At 37.6% G+C, this 17544-nt stretch overlaps 2 protein-coding genes across 2 annotated transcripts; both read left to right on the forward strand.

Moving 5' to 3' along the window:
* Window positions 1-875: 875 nt before the first annotated feature.
* Window positions 876-1808, forward strand: LOC102537293 (olfactory receptor 4C16-like). Its single transcript, XM_006219397.3, has one exon. The coding sequence runs from the start codon at window positions 876-878 to the stop codon at window positions 1806-1808; it is 933 nt and encodes a 310-aa protein (XP_006219459.1).
* A 14100-nt stretch (window positions 1809-15908) lies between these two features.
* LOC102539694 (olfactory receptor 4P4-like) lies at window positions 15909-16835 on the forward strand. Its single transcript, XM_031691080.2, has one exon. It carries the CDS (start codon window positions 15909-15911, stop codon window positions 16833-16835), a length of 927 nt encoding a protein of 308 aa, XP_031546940.2.
* Window positions 16836-17544: the final 709 nt, after the last annotated feature.

The raw sequence follows: 17544 nt of genomic DNA on the forward strand, positions 1-17544 counted from the left end.
ACACTTGAATTGTGAATGTATGAAATTTCAAGTGCTAATGCCTGCCTTTCATTTATATGTAACCTATAAAACTTTGCATCTTTTAGAGGATGCTTTTCAGAAATTGGAGAAAGAAAAATAAAAATGGGGATATTTGAGATATTATCAACTATTGAAAAACATTCACTTCCCTAGATAAGTGTATGTCAAATATTAAAAAATATCATAAGGGTGTTTAAAAGTAACTTGTGTTTTATTTCAAGATTTTTAGTGCTTCCTCTTTTAAGCTGTCATATCTGGAAAGGAGTGTACAATGAAGTGGGACATATATATATGTATAAAAATACACGTTTCTATAAATAAATATATCAAATACATGATGTAAATATCTACATAAAGAAGACATTTTTATGGGATGGGAGTGGGCAGTGATTTTACATTTATATTATGAACTTCCAAAGGCAGCCACATAGATCCAAAATGCCAACTGATACAACATCCAAATATGGCCCCTAGATTTATTGAATGTGGAAAACTAATGAAGTTAATAAAATGGAGCCATATCTCTTAACTTTATATTCATTGAATTAGCAACATTAACCAGAATCATGTAAAAGCCACAAAGAGTTGTATTTGAAAAGTGCTGTGGGAAGTGTACCACTCACATGCTTACTTGAGACTCATAAAGATCCTATGAAGTGGTCATTACAAATTAAGGAGCAAAGGATTGAAGCGAATTATTAAGAAACTACAATTAATTGTCCATGATGAGAAATACTTATTTTCCTTAAAATATTCCGTAAAACTATGTATCACATCATGAATTAATTATTATTTTTTTGTGTGTGTGCAGATAATCCATTTCACAGTCATCCTGTCTCCTCGCTCATGAAATCATGCTGCTGAACAATAATGTGACCGAGTTCATTCTGCTTGGGTTGACCCAGGATCCCATTAGGAAGAAAATTGTGTTTGCCATTTTCTTGATTTTCTATCTGGGGACATTGTTGGGTAACTTTCTGATTATTACTACCATCAAGACCAGCCGGGCACTTGGGAGTCCAATGTACTTCTTCCTTTTCCACTTATCCTTATCTGATACCTTCCTCTCTACTTCCACAGCCCCTAGAGTGATTGTGGATGTCCTTTTGAATAAGACCACCATCTCTTTCAATGAGTGTATAGTCCAAGTCTTTTCATTCCATTTCTTTGGCTGCCTGGAGATCTTTATCCTTATCCTCATGGCTGTTGACCGCTATGTGGCCATCTGTAAGCCCCTGCACTACACGACCATCATGAGCCACAGGGTCTGCGGAGTGTTGGTGGCTGTGGCCTGGGTGGGGTCCTGTGTGCATTCTTTAGCTCAGATTTTTCTGACCTTGAGTTTACCTTTCTGTCATCCCAATGTGATTGATCACTATTTATGTGACTTGCAGCCTCTGTTGAAACTTGCCTGCGCTGATACCTATGTGACCAACCTACTCCTGGTGTCCAACAGTGGGGCCATATGCACAGTGAGCTTTGTTGTGCTGATGGTCTCCTATGTTGTTATCCTGCATTCTCTGAGAAACCACAGTGCTGAAGGGAGGAAAAAAGCCCTCTCCACCTGCATCTCTCACATCATCGTGGTCATCCTGTTCTTTGGTCCTTGTATATTTATATACACACGGCCTGCTACCACTTTCCCCATGGATAAGATGATAGCTGTGTTTTATACACTTGGAACACCTTTGATCAACCCTCTAATATATACACTGAGAAATGCAGAAGTGAAAAATGCCATGAGGAAATTGTGGAGCAAAAAGTTGATCTCAGACGACAAAAGATGAATAGAAGTTTCAAACTTTTCTTCATAGTTTTGATTGCTCTAAAAGAAAGCCATAGAGAAAATCTTCTTATTGTAGAGTTACTCTAACCCTAACTAGAGGCATGAGAATTAGTTTCTTTAGGAAAAAGGCAATGTGAACTCATATGCTGGTTAGTGTTGAGTCAGTTTAATGTAGAAGAAGACACAGCACTGGGCAGAAACAGTCATGTAAGACACACTGCCTTCGATATTCACTTCTGTTCTCTGCCTCTCTGTCCTGCCTAATAGCACGGCGGTTTTGATCAGTTTTCCCTGCGCTTCTTTGTATTGACTTCCGGTGTTCTCTGTTTAGAGTTATCCTTCTATAAGCTCATAGCCACAGCCTGACAGGTTTTCCTCCCTAACAGCTTATTTATTGGACACTGTGGTCTCATTCCTGATCATGGACCTTCAACTTAGTTGTCTTTCTTAACTCAGCAGGAAACACTAGGTTCAAATAATTATAAAATTTTCATGTGTTAAGGGACGACATGTATAATCTCGGTAATACCCCTTCTTTGTGGGGGTTATACTTCAAATTCTTATCCTGTTTACCTAGATCCTTCTAGAACAGTTACAGGATTTGATGAGAAATTTCACCCTTTTGTAGGAGTCTTTTTTTCTTAGGAAGGTTCTGACTGTTGAGGTTGACTTCATATTAATTTTATTTTTGTAAAAACTAGATTTTGCTCTTGAAATAACCCCTTCAGATTTGTAGGAGGTATTAAATTTTCTCTTGAATCACACCATTATAATAATTTGTTTATAGTATTAGATTATTATGATTGTAGCATAGATGTTCTGCACTAAGGTAGATATATTTATGTGAGCCAGAAGTAAGGAATACATGTAGATGTTGGTGAGATATTTGAACATAAATTAAAGAAAGAGTGTTATAACTCAGACGAGGGTTTTTAGACTTTGGAAGATAGTTACATCACAGATATAAATTATTGTCTTTTAATACAATCCAGAAAAAAAGAATAAGTCAAGAAAGACAGATATTGGGATGAAAATTTATGCAAGGGAATGGATATCACTTTTTGTCACCATCCATCAACACTGAAGTCTCTAATTATATGATCCCTAGGAATCTTAATTCAGTTTATTTTCTTAACTGTATTTTTATCCATGTATAAAATTCAAATTGAATATTTTGCTTATTGGTAACTTCTATTTCTATTTATAAATAATTAAATTTATTAAGATGACTAAATTTGTATTAATTTTATTGTACCAAGAACTTTAGAAATTTTTCACTTGAGAAAAAGATTATCTATTTCTCCATGTGGGAGTGGAATGAATTCTAGGGACACATATGCATCATCTGTTTTTTTCAGATTCTGTAAATTTCAAAGCTAATAAATCTCAAACAGTTTATCACTGATCACAGATGCTACACTTTGATTCTACCCTTGCAAGATTTTCAGAGTAGTAGATTCCCACTGGTGGCGTTTTAGTTGAAGTCTTCTATCAAGACAAGGAAGTGGGGAGGGTATAGCTCAGTGGTAGAGTGTGTACCTAGCATGCACAAGGTCCTGGGTTCAATCCCCAGTACCTCCATTAATACATACATACATACATACATACATACATAACCTAATTGCCTGTCCCAACAAATAAATAATTTTTAAAAAGACAAGGAAAATATGAAAATTGTGTATACTGGATCCAATTTAGGTACCTCCCCAGACACACTCTATTTAATACACCTTCTGGACTTGCTTTGAATATAGAGCTCCCATGGTCGCTGTCACCACATCTTTTGTAGACAGAGATTATGATCAAATTCCTATCCAGGATTTTATAATAAAGATTATAGAAGCTCAAAGATGACTGAGTGTACAACTTCACCAGGATTTTTTTGTTTAAGTCAGTGTTCTGATGGAAAAAGAGTGGGACTCTGAGATCTAAAATGCACATTTGTGTGAAGAAGAATGAGAATCATAAACTCAAAAGTTGTCTCGCGTTGTCTTGGTTGTCGTAAGTAGCTTCCTCTTTCTTGAAAGACAGAAAAGAACATTCTCCCTTAGCCTAGATGCCATGCTATTACCTCATTTAAAAAGAATTGTCGCTTTTCTGCTGCGGTGCACGGCTCGGCTCAGCCCAGTTCAAGATGCTGACAAACTTCAGGCCTGGTGCTTGAAAGAAGCTTTTCAAGAAGATAAGGTGTGTTTGAACAGTAAGTGGAGGGGACTTCCAGAAGATGGCAGAGTAGAAGGACGCTCGTAAGTCACCCTCTCCCACAAATACACCAAGACCCACATCTACAGACCCACTCAGCCAACCAGAGCACCTGCGGAACTCCGACAGAACATCGCCCGCTTCAAAAGATTAAGACGCCAAAAATCTGGTAGGAGAAAAGGAAAAAAGAAAGAACAAAAGGCAAAGCAGCGCGGGACGGGTCCCGCGGGGAGGGAGCGGCAAAGGAGGACTGGCGCTCGCTCGCTGGGGCTCCCCTCTCCACCTGAGAGGCCAGCGGGACGGAGGGGGAGCCTCCGAGGCTCGGATCTGTACAGAGCAGCCCTTGTCTGACAGAACTAAGTTAAACGGGCACAGAGCGTCCCCCCGACACCCAGCCTGAGACGCGGGCCGGCAGCGGCGGGCAGGGCTGGGCTGCACAAGCTGGGCGGAGGACGGGGGGCGGCTGCACAGAGGCAGCCGCGGGGGACTGCAAGGGGCTGGGCACCGTGGCTGTGGGTGTACGGGACAGAACAGCCTGGGCCCTCCATAAAACAGCAAGGTTGATGTGCTTTCGGGGGAAGGGTGCATACCCCCATCTCTGAAAACCCGCGGAAACTTTTCAGGGGGAGAGAGGCGGGGCCCAGGCACAGCCGCCATATTCTCCGGCGCTTAGCACCCAGGCGGGGGCAGGGGCGAAACCTGCATCCGCACCGAAGGGCTCAGCAGCCTCAAGGGCCAGACTGAGACGGGCCTACAGCCCGGGGCAGATAGGATCCTTCCATCCTGGTCCCCCAGAGAACTTCCTCCACAAAGACAAACAAGCAGCTGGGTCTTGGCTCGTAGCAGGGACGAGGCTGCCCCTCGGTCTTCCCCGAGCCCACCTGCGGAGCGCGACCTGGGCGGAGAGCGAACAGGGCGGAGCGCCGAACGGGGCGGAGCGCGACCAGGGCGGAGCGCCGGCCAGGGCGGAGCGCCTGCGCAGAGCGCGCAGCCGCAGAGAGCAGCGGACCTACCAGCGGCGCAGGCAGGGGGAGAGCGGCCCCCCGCCTGTCGGGCAGGAACACAACCCCTGACCGAGGTGCTGGGAGGGGGCACGACCCGCCCTCCTGCCTGGCCAGTCTGCAACATCTGACTGCGGCATCCGGAGGGGCAGTGACCCGCCTGCCCGCAGCAGAGGAGAGCTGCATCTGACCCCGTGTTAGGAGGAGGCGCGATATGCTTGCCGACAGGTGCTGGGAGCAGCACAGAAGAGGGCGCCAACAGAGGGCCTCTGAAAACAAGCTGAGCTTCCCAAACAGGACGAAGACAGAAGGACTTCACATTAAAAGCACACAGACTCCAGGAGAACACCGACAACCCCCTTTTTGTTTTTTTTGTTTGTTTGTTTTTGTTTGTTTTTTGTTTTTGTTTTTTTTTTAATCTGTTTTTACCTGTTCTATTTTCAATTACTCTCTTAAGTTTTACTTCTTAATTCATTTCTATTTCTCTTGGGTTTTGATGTCCTGTTATTGATTAGACACAGGCTTCAAACACATATATTCATCTCCCCACCCCCCCCTTTTTTTTAAAAGGTTTTAAAATGACGTCTCCACCTGATTAATACTCTGCTTCAACCCGCTCTTCTATTATTCATTATACACTGTTTTCAAACCCTCTTTCTCCCTTCTTTTAAAAATCTTTCTCTCTCTCTCTTATTTTTTTTCTTTGTTTTCTTTTTTCTTCCTAAGTTCTATTCCTAAATAGGCATTAGATAGATAAAATCCTTAAGATCCAAAATAGACAACTGATACTCCATAAACCACAGTGCCAGAGAGGTATGAGCAAGATGAAGCAGAGAAACCTTTCCCAATTAAAAGAACAAGAGGAATCCCCTGAAAGAAAGCTCAATGAAATAGACATCGATAGCCTACTAGATCAAGATTTCAAAAAAGGAGTGATCAAATTGCTGAAGTAATTAAAAGAGATAGTGCTTAGAGAAATAAAATATGTCAAAAATGAAATTGAAGCTATAAAGAAGAGCCACGCAAAATGGGAAAACTCATTGACAGAGATGAGGAATGATCTAACAGCTGTGCAAAGCCGACTAGTTAATGCAGAGGAACGAATTAGTGATCTAGAAGACAGGGCAACAGAAAGCACCCATTCAGAAGAACTACAAGATCAGCAAATAAAAAATAATGAAAATAGCATAAGGGACCTATGGGATAATATGAAGCGTCCCAATCTTCACATAATAGGGGTCCCAGAAGGGGAAGAAGGATCAAAGGGGATTGAAAAGGTTTTTGAAGAAATCACAACTGAAAACTTCCCAAACTTAAAGAAAGAATCAGATATCCAAGTACAGGAAGCTCAGAGGGTCCCAAACAGGAAGAATCCAAATAGACCAACACCAAGACATATCATAATCAGAGTCAAGGAGAAAGAAATTATTCTAAAGGCAGCAAGAGAAAAGCAAAGAGTAAATTACAAGGGAACCCCCATAAGGCTCTCAGTTGATTTCTCTACACAAACACTACAGGCCAGAAGGGAGTGGCAAGATATATTCAAAGCCCTGAATGAAAAAAAGATGCAGCCTAGGATACTTTATCCAGCAAGGCTATCCTTTAGGATAGAAGGAGAAATAGAGTTTCACAGACAAAAAAAAAAAGCTGCAGGAGTTTAGCAACACTAAACCCATGCTAAAAGAAATATTGAAAGGGCTATTCTAAATAGAAAAGCAGCAGGATGCTACAGAAATGAGAAACGTACAACTGGAAAGGTGATAACTCATGAATTACAAATAAAGAAAACATACAAATCACTGAGAGTGGGAGAAGGAGGCAGGGAAATACAGAATTTTTTTTCTTTTTTTCTTTTTTAAATTTTTTTTAACAGTAGGATGGGTTTGAGATCATGTTACTATCAGTTTAATAAAAACAGTTATGGTAATGGGTTAATAGATTTACAAAAAAGGGTAACCACAAGTCAAAAATTTACAAGGGAGTCACAAAAATTAAATAAAATCCATGATAATACAAAGGAAAATTACCAAACCACAAAAGGCAGAAGAAAGGAACAAAGAGGATATACCAATTCAACTGCAAAGATAAGTTCAAAATGGCAATAAACACACATCTATCATTAATTACTGTAAATGTTAATGGACTAAATGCTCCAGTCAAAAGACATAGAGTGGCAGACTGGATAATAAAGCAAGAACCTTCAATATGCTGCATACAAGAGACCCACTTTAGGGAGAAGGATACATAGATTGAGAGTGAAAGGATGGAAAAGGATATTCCATGCAAATGGAAAAGCCAAAAAAGCAGGTGTTGGCAGTACTGATTTCAGACAAAATAGACTTTAAAACAAAGGCCATAAAGAAGGACATTTTATAATGATTAAAGGAGTGATACAAGATGAAGATATTACACTCGTTAATATATATGCACCCAATATAGGAGCACCTAAGTACATACAAGAATTACTAACAGAGATAAAGGGGGATATTGATGGGAATACAATCATAGTTGGAGATTTTAACACTGCATTAACATCACTAGACAGATCTTCCAGACAGAAAATAAACAGAGAAATTAAATACTACAATAGAAAAACTAGATTTGGTGGATATTTTCAGAGCATTATACCCCCCAAAAATAGAATATACATTCTTTTCAAGTGCACACGGAACATTTTCCAGGATCGATCATGTACTTGGGCACAAAAGAAATCTCAACAATTTTAAGACGATAGAGATTATCTCAAGCATCTTTACTGACCACAATGCCATGAAACTAGGAATAGACTTACCATATGACCCAGGAATCCCACTCCTGGGCTTGTATCCAGAAGAAAATCTACTTCAGGATGACACCTGCACTCCAGTGTTCATAGCAGCACTATTTACAATAGCCAAAACATGGAAACAGCCTAAATGTCCATCAATAGGTGACTGGATAAAGAAGAGGTGGTATATTTATACAATGGAATACTACTCAGCCATAAAAACCGACAACATAACGCCATTTGCAGCAACATGGATGCTCCTAGAGAATGTCATTCTAAGTGAAGTAAGCCAGAAAGAGAAAGAAAAATACCATATGAGATCACTCATATGTGGAATCTAAAAAACAAACAAAAACAAAGCATAAATACAGGACAGAAATAGACTCATGGACAGAGAATACAGGCTTGTGGTTACCAGGGGGGTAGAGGGTGGGAAGGGATAGGCTGGGATTTCAAAATTGTAGAATAGATAAACAAGATTACACTGTATAGCACAGGGAAATATACACAAAATGTTATGATAAATCACAGAGAAAAAAATGTGACAATGAGTGTGTATATGTCCATGAATGACTGAAAAATTGTGCTGAACACTAGAATTTGACACAACATTGTAAAATGATTATAAATCAATAAAAAATGTTTAAAAAAACAAACAAACAAACAAAAAAAAGAATTGTCATGCAATGATATTTATTCTCCGCATAAATTTCCTCCATCATTCTTTATTGCTTCCAAACAGTTAACCAGGGCTAAGTGGGAGAAAACTCCAAAAAAGAAAGTATTTTTTTTCCTATAGACTCACATCATGGGAAATGCCTCATAGAGTAACGATGTGGTTAGCTTCACTCACAAAACTAAGCATTAGATCTGTGGGAGAAAAACTACAAGACCTACAAGACAGAGGTGCTAAATTATGATTTATTTTTTTGACCATAGGTCAATATCTTAAAAATATCTTAAAAATCTGTACTATTCTTAGCTATGATAGCTTAGGCGTAAATATGATTTGAACTTAATTCATAGTTAGAGGTCCCTAAAGTAAATTGCTTGAAGAAATTACATCTCAGTGTTTTTAGGGTGAGAGAAACTTTTGAAGTATGTCATCAGTTGTATCTGTTTTTGGGGCAATAAAAGAAGCCCAGCAAAGAGAACTGTGGGCTGACTGATAGGACAACTGTGAGTTATTTATTTATTTACTTTAATGTTCTCAGAAACGTCTTTATTACAGGTGTTCTGAAAACCCTTCTCCGTATGAGTTGCAGAATAAGTATAATTTCCATTCACTGACATAAATTGTTCTCAATACAGCTTGTAAGTTATTTTTTTCAAATAGCAATCATATTACAACATCTAACTGGATCAAATTAAGATGTTGGACATCTTAAATTTACACAATGTTATATGTCTAATATATTCAAATAAAAGAAAAGTCTAGGTTCTTTTTAAAAGTGTTATCTTGAAGATAAATTTTGACTCAGACTGTGGAGGAACTTGATGGGCAGTGAAAAAAATCACAACATAGGAAATTCCTTAAATAAAAATTAATTAACTTTAAACAATGTTGCCTAATATTACACCTAATTTTTTTTTAAAGAAACTTTTACACTTAAAATATTAAGTCTGGCAAGTGAGGAGTTTTTTTGACACAAAGCACTCACCCTTGACTTGAAATTGAATGTCATTATGGGCTGAATTGATTCCCCCAAGAAAATAATGTGCTAATCCGTAGTACCTCACAATGTGACCTTATTTAGAGAGAAGGTCTTGTGGTGTAAGTGAAGGAGAATTAATAAATGGCCACACTTAGGCTAACAGATTGCTTATTCTTATGCTTGCCCTTAAAACGGTCAACTAACCCGACTGACTGGTTGCTACTCACAGCTCCAGGCCCATTGTTAAAATAAAGCTATTAATTCTACTGTTTCTACTTTATTCCAGTAATTGTTAAGAAAAAAGCTCAATAACTTCAACATTAATAAATAATTAGTCTTTGGTAATGGACACAGAGGAAGACTCTTAATAAATATAATGAATGTATTAGGGTTATTCCCTGTGTAGAAAGTAATACGGCTAATTTTAAAACTTTTTGGTTCCTGAGTATAAAAACCCATAATTGATATTTAACAGTATACATTTGAAGCAATCTAACATAATATATTCTTAAAAGGACACTTGAAAAGCCAAAGCAGTAGCAAATTAAAATCACCAGGGTTTATTTTTGTTTTCAGTATCCAAGAATTAACATAGGGCTTGCCATTGGGATTGCTCGCAGGTCCCTCCAGTACCTTTAAATACGCTTCCTGCCTCTTTCAGTGCAGATTCTCCAGGAGCCCGCAGACCCTGTGCATTTAGGAAGCCAGACCTTGCTGCACGTTATTGTACTGAAGGGGAAAAAGAAGAGAGAGAAAGCCCATGTGCATTTGACATTTTCCCTGCAGTTTTGTGATGTAAGCCTCATTCTTATTCTGAATATTCATAAAAGTGGTTTTAAAAATATTGTTATTTTAAAGATAATTTGAAAGCTAGATACAAAGCACATTGCTTTTTTTCCCCTAAGAGATCCATCTATTATTTTGATTTAGAATATATATATATAAACCTTTTTCTATTTGTTGTCATGAGTTCAAGAAGACAAAGATCTCCCTTCAAATACTGATTGGAATTGGCTAATACTATATATGTGAGTTTTCATTTTTACTTTTCCTTTTTCCATCTTTTCTTTCTTTCTTCCATTTTTACTTTTGCAGGTGAACGTCTACAGAGAGTCATCTCTTTGACTAGCTGTAGAATTACCTATCCTTATCTGCTTTTTTTCCTAGGAAAGTATTTTTCTATAAATATGTATTTCTAAAAATATATACCTGCTTGGTAACTATTTATTTTACAACCCTTATAGGCTTCTAAGCATATAAATTGTGTCATGTCACAATTTGACATTAGTTCACAAAACAACTTTAAAGTTTGCTATAACAGCAGATAGGTGGCAAGAATGCTATCCTGAAATTCTGGTATCAAACTTAGGACTGTTAGACACTAGGACAGGAGGTTTAGAGGATTTTGAAATGTGTTGCAGTCTATTTTGGATTCAAAACTCAATGATAAAAAACCATATACATTTGAAAACTATTAAAACATTAAACAAGATAAGAAATAAAGATGATAAAACGGATGAAAATGAATTGATAAATGATTTAGTAAATCACTTGATTTTAAAAAAATAGCTCTTTGCAGCTGAAAAATAATGCATGAAAATTATGATTCCTCATTTTCTTAACAGAAAATAGATACTCATCAAATGTGAGGGACATTTTCCTAAATCACACAATCAGGGAGTGGCAGATCAGGACCTGAAACTCCATTTCCTGACTTCCTCTGTCATAGCTCTGTAATATTTTGCAATAATCCCTGACATTTGAAATGAATAGAGGTAGTTTAGAGGGAAATTTATGAGGCCACAGCTGGAGAAGTGCAAATTATATAATTAATGGCTATTTCTTTAACAAAGGTACATCATGCATATATTACTAAAATTGAAGGAAATTAAGAAAACTATAAAATGACCTAAGTAAAACATATGGATAAAATTATTAACTTCTTAAAGTGTTTGATTCAATTTTTCCTAATTGTACAAGACAGATTATCTTTTGTAGGATTCTGGTGGTCTTCATGAAGAAAATTTTACCTTGATTTCAGTTCTTCCATCTGTGAAGTGGGAAATCCTGTTACCGAACCCTTGTCCTGGTAGTTGGGACTTTCAGTAGTGGCCAGTGGTCAAAATACTTTATAACTTCATTAGAAATCTATGTTCAGTGGCATGTTAAATTCATTGAAGAAAATTTATTCCCTGAGCTCCCCTTGTCTCATAAATGGTGAAACACTTATAGAGTACTAGTCCTTTTATAAAGAATAATGAGTCAGAATTCAGTTAATTCTTGCAATGTGTTAGATGCATGTATCCATATCGAAATATTTTACATGGATATTGCAATTGGTTTCTCACAAGAATCCCATGTGGTAGGTGCTAGTATTATTACTGTTTCCATTTAAAAAAAAAACAAACAAAAAAAACAAAACAAGACTCAGAGAATAGTCAATTTGTCTATTCAACTGTTAAGAAGTGAGCCATAATACATTAGAATTCATTTAGTCTAACTCAGGTACCCTCACTTACCACAATAACCTGTCTCCCTTGTGGAGACAGTTGCCAATTTATTTTAGAAATTAAAGATTAGTTAGTCTTGTTTCCTAAGAAACATTTCTGTGAGACTAAGGAAACCAAGAAGACCCTGAAAATCAGAGGTTTAGTTTTTTTTTTTCCATTTTTTAAAAATTCCTTTTTAGAGATTATAGTAATGCAGGATGGACATTAGTCTCTTAACTGTCTCTTTTTGAATGCTCTCCAGCCTAGATTTTGCAAATGAACTTGTTGTAGAGCTGATATTTTCAGTTAATTAGCAGCTTTAACTATGATGTCTTTTCAACTGAGCCCATCACATATCAGATACCTTTCATGCAGCATACTCTAATTCTTCTGCTACAAATACAGTTTCCTTCCATTAAAACTTGTAATAAGAATCAGTATTAGTTCATCAAAACAAGGAGCCATGAGAAAGAGTAAATTACAAATTTGAGTCTTCAGAAATAACAGCTATTAGACTTAACAAATGATCTTGGAAATTATTTAAATCCTATTAGACTTATTAAAGTATAACTAGACTTTATCATGCTGATACGAAAGCCAAATCCAGATATGTGTAAAAAGAGATGAAGATATTAGTATAAATATAGATGCATATACAAATGCATTTCCTGTTTCTTTATACCAACTGTCTCCTTGTGGAGCACAGTGAGGGTGATAGAAATTCTTTAGTCTGTTTACATTTTTTAATGACACTTGACGGCATACAATGCTTGCGGAAAAACATCTGTGTCTATATTTACTAAAGTAATTGAGGAAATAATGAACCTAATGAGAAACAAATTATATGTGTTTACTGAATCCCAGTAAAGGATTGTGGTTTATATATTATTTTAATTCCATTTATTATGTATTGTATTCCTAAACCCTGTTAGAAAATAATGAGCTTTAAAATTAACTCTTTTATTGAGGTATAGTTGATTCACAGTGTTGGGTTATATCATAATGATTCAGTTGTTCATACATATAAACATATTCCTTTTCATAGTCTTCTTCATTACAGGCTATTATGAAGTATTGAAAATAGTTCCCTTTGGGAGGGAAAATTAAATTAACTTTAATTATGGAAGTAATAACTGAAATACACTCTCTTTAGTAAAGAGATCAAAATACTGCATACCACTAAAATCCCCTTTGGCTATCATTTTATTTCTGAGAAGTGACTCTTTCCGTCCACATGTTTTCTTATTAATTTATAAACACAGAGGTTCTCATAGACACTACACGGTATTCAGTGGGTCCGATTTTTTTTAACATGCAAATTCTCACACTGTGGTTATCTTTTGCATTTTATTATGTTTTCCATTTAAAAACATATCTTAGTGATTCATGTCATAGTAGATGTGCCACATGGATCAAACATTAAAATTTCTGCCTAATTTTTCATAAGAACATACCTCACCTTATTTTCCTTCTATTTGGAGGGAGTTAGATTATTTCCATTTTCTAAATTGGAACAATTCTGCAATAAATAGCCTTCTGTGTGCTCTGTGGGAAGATTGCACTGGGTCACTTATCACAATGTTATCTGGAGAGGCTTTTTAATTTTATTTTTACAGAATTGATGATTGAGGATAGTATCTCATTGCTTAGTATGAATTTCTTCAATTTTTATGAGATTGACTACTTTTATCTATATCCTATTGACGAGTGGTAGCTTCCTCTCTCTATGTTGCCTAGAAAAAAAGGTTTTGTTGTTTTAGAAACTTGAGTTACTCATCTTTATGTTATTGATTTGTAGGATTTATATTTGCTCTCATTTTGTTACTTTTTGAAATACTTTGTCCATATGGGATATTGTCATACAGAACATATAAATGCATTATATTTTTCTTCATGAATTTGCTTTAGGGCTTTGCTTAAAAATTTTCCCTATCTTAAAATATAAATCATTCTAATTATGTCTCAAATATTTTTTCTAGTTTTATTTGATACATTTGTATCTTTCAGCCATCTGGAATATAATTTTTTGAGCCTGTGATATATTTTTTTCCTATAGAGGGAAATTCAAAGTCCTAACATTAGTTACTGAAAAGTCCATTATTTCACATCAATTTAAAAGTTCAAATTAATCATAGAATAAATCCCAATATATAGATATGTGTTAATTTATTGACCATGTTCAAGTCTAGCAATCTGTCTTTCCCAGCAACAATTTAATTGCCATAGCTTTATGATATACTTCGGTCTTGAAAGGCAGGTATATTCTTTTTGTTCTTTTTTTCCTATATATTTTTTCTACATTTTTTTTTAAATTGAAGTCTAGTTGATTTATAATGTGTTAATTTCTGGCTTACAGCATAGTGACTCAGTTATACATACATAAATATTCTTTTTCATATTCTTTTCACTATAGGCTTTTAGACGATATTGAATATAGTCCCCTGTGCTGTACAGTAGGATTTGTTGTTTGTCGATTTTATATATAGCAGTTAGTATCTGCCAATCTTGAACTCTCAGTTTACTCCTAAGTGAAGTAAGCCAGAAAGAGGAAGGAAAATACTGTATATCACTTTTATGTGGAATCTAAAAAAATGACACAAATTAACTTATTTACAAAATAGAAACAAACTCATGGTTGCCAGGGAGGAAACGGTGGATGGGGAGGGATAAACTGGGAATTCGGTATTTGCAGATACTTTTTGCTCTTTCTTTTAATAAGTTAAATTAACTACTTTGGATATGAACTGTTTCTGAATTTTGGAATCAGATTCTCAAATTTCATGAAAATTTTTCTTAGAACTTTTGTTTTAATTGTTGAATATATTGATTAATTTAGGAAAAATAGACCTTTTTTTTAGTTAGTTGGAGTAAAGTGCAGTGTTCAATTAATATTATAACCCTTCATAAACAGACTGACAAATGTTCTCAATGTGTAGGGTTTATCTTTTTTAAAACACTGAGTCTTGAGTTTACTAGTTTTTTGATACATTTTAGATCAGTTTGCAGAAAGAAAGTAAGGGATTTTTGTTATATTCTGCACCAAAGAAGATTCCCTTTTTAACTAAAATATCCAAGGATTTGTTCCCATGAAGTATAATGATCCTGTTAAGAAAAGTGACTCAATTCAAAGAGATACAAGGTGATGGAAAGAGACTGAGTGAAAAAGAATCTTCACATGCAATCTGCCCCTCCAAGGGTGCTGTAGTAAAAGGATGTTCCAGAAAGTGTGCTGGAAGGGCAGGAATGATGAGATCTCCTGGGTTAGACTGGAAAGTGACCTGGGAAATACGGTTGAGGTCAGGAAGCCATAAATGTACCAGAAGCCCACACAATGCGGCAATCTTTTCCCCTCAAATTGTGATTCTTGCTTTTTCTCTCCCTCCATTTTTTTAAATGGTCAGGAAAAAGTTTCTTAATGCAGTATCTGAAATTATCATCCAGAGATTCAGTATTTAAAATTATGACCTCACTGAAGTCTAATGACATGACTGAACTTTCAGGATTTAGCACAGATGTAGTCACTGGGAAGGACTAAGACTTATAGGGTCCTTCTTGCCCTTGAAGAATAGATCATATCAGTGCTGTTTCATATATAACAGAGATTCAAATGTCACTCTTAAGGGACAATACTGAAATTGCATCCCCAAATTGACTCCCAAAACTTTGAGTGTTTCATCTTTTAAATACTCATCCTGCTGTTCTTGGTGAGTGTGAGGCTTTGGAATTTATCATACCTGCAGTGAGTTAATTATTTGTGATGTTGCCGTCTCTGCATGTCTGCTCTAATGAACTTTACTTATGGGTAGAGTTTGTGTGTATTCTGTACACTGTTGTACCCTCAGTGCTAATTATAGTGATTGTTTCATATGAAGCAATCAATATGTATTTATTGAAAAAATGAATGACTTTTAAAATAAATCATTTCAAAAAGTTGCATGTTTCAGGTGTACTAACTTCCCCTCCTAAATGCTCACACCCACAGAAGCAATGGGACATGAAAATATCACAGAATTCATCCTCCTGGGACTTTTCAGTGATGACAATGCGAAGGTCACCTGCTTTGTGCTGTTCTCACTTTGCTATATTGCGATTCTCTCAGGAAATCTGCTCATTCTTCTCACCATCAGGGGCAGCCGCCTCGGAGAACAGCCCATGTACTTTTTCCTCAGCTACTTGTCCTTCATGGATGTCTGCTTTACCTCCACCGTGGCCCCCAAGCTGATCACTGACTTACTGGCCCAGCAGAAGACCATCTCCTACAACAGCTGTGTGGCCCAGATGTTTTATGCCCACTTCTTTGGTGCCACTGAGATCTTCATCTTGGTGGCCATGGCCTATGACCGCTACGCAGCCATCTGCAGACCTCTTCAGTACACGGTCATCATGAACAGACAGGTGTGCTATGGCCTCGTAATGGTGTCTGCTGTCGGCGCCTTTATCCACTCCATCATGCAAGTATTGATTATTATCCAGCTTCCCTTCTGTGGCCCCAGGCAGATAGACCACTATTTCTGTGACATATTCCCCTTGCTGAAGCTGGCCTGCACCGACACTAGGCTGTTGGTAATTGCAGTCATCACCACCACAGGGGTGCTGTCCATTTTGACCTTCGCTGCCTTGGTAATCTCCTACATCATCATCCTGTCCACCCTGCGGACCCGCTCCTCTGAGGGCCGCCGCAAAGCCCTCTCCACCTGTGGCTCACACATCACTGTCGTGTTCATGTTCTTCTTGCCCCTCATCTTCACCTATGTCCCCATGGCTGCTTCTGTCAGTAACGACAAGATTTTTGCGCTGTTTTACACCATGATTGCCCCCATGTTCAACCCTCTCATCTACACCCTGAGAAACACAGACATGAAGAATGCCATGATGAAAGTGTGGTGCCGGGATAAGCTCTCTCGAGGGAGATGAAGCCTCTGGTGTTTGCACCCTTTGCTGGACCCAGCTCTAACCACACAATCTGTAATGTCACCAAACATTTCAGGTACAGAGAGGTGGTGTACTGTCATCAAAAGCTGCAAGCCTTGCAGACAGATGGCCCCTCAGCCCATTGTTACCGAAGGCAAGTAAGTTCATGTGCCTGATGCACCATGAGACCAAAGAAACTGAAACATTGGGGTTTCGAGCAGAGAAAGATTTATTGCAGGCCAAGCAATGAGAATGATGGTGGCTTATGCCCAAGAGAAACTTGAACTACCTAAAGATTTCAGCAAAGCATAGTTAAAGGCCAGGTAAGGGAGGGAGGTCGTAGGGTACATGATCAGCTCATGCACGATTCTCTGGTTGATGCTGAGGGAACAAGGCAGTCAACACTATCAATTCCCAGGTGCCAGAAGGTCTGGAACCACGTGCTCATGATCATCAAGTAGATAATTTCTTCCCTTTGGTGGTGGTTTTTAGCATCCGAAAAACTCAGGAAATAGACAGGAGATACTATTATCTGGGTACTTCAGAGATGAGCTACAGCAGAAGATATGGGGGAGGGCCCTGTCTCAGGAAGGCCCCACAGGGTCCTGCTTGGTTATACCTTTCTGTCACTTTACTTTTCTGAGACTGTGTATAAGGGGGGTGGATCTGATGATCTCCAGATCCCTTCCAGCTCTGACACTCTGGAACTTGT

This window comes from Vicugna pacos, chromosome 10 (assembly GCF_048564905.1).
Source record: "Vicugna pacos chromosome 10, VicPac4, whole genome shotgun sequence".
Taxonomy (NCBI): Eukaryota; Metazoa; Chordata; class Mammalia; order Artiodactyla; family Camelidae; genus Vicugna; species Vicugna pacos.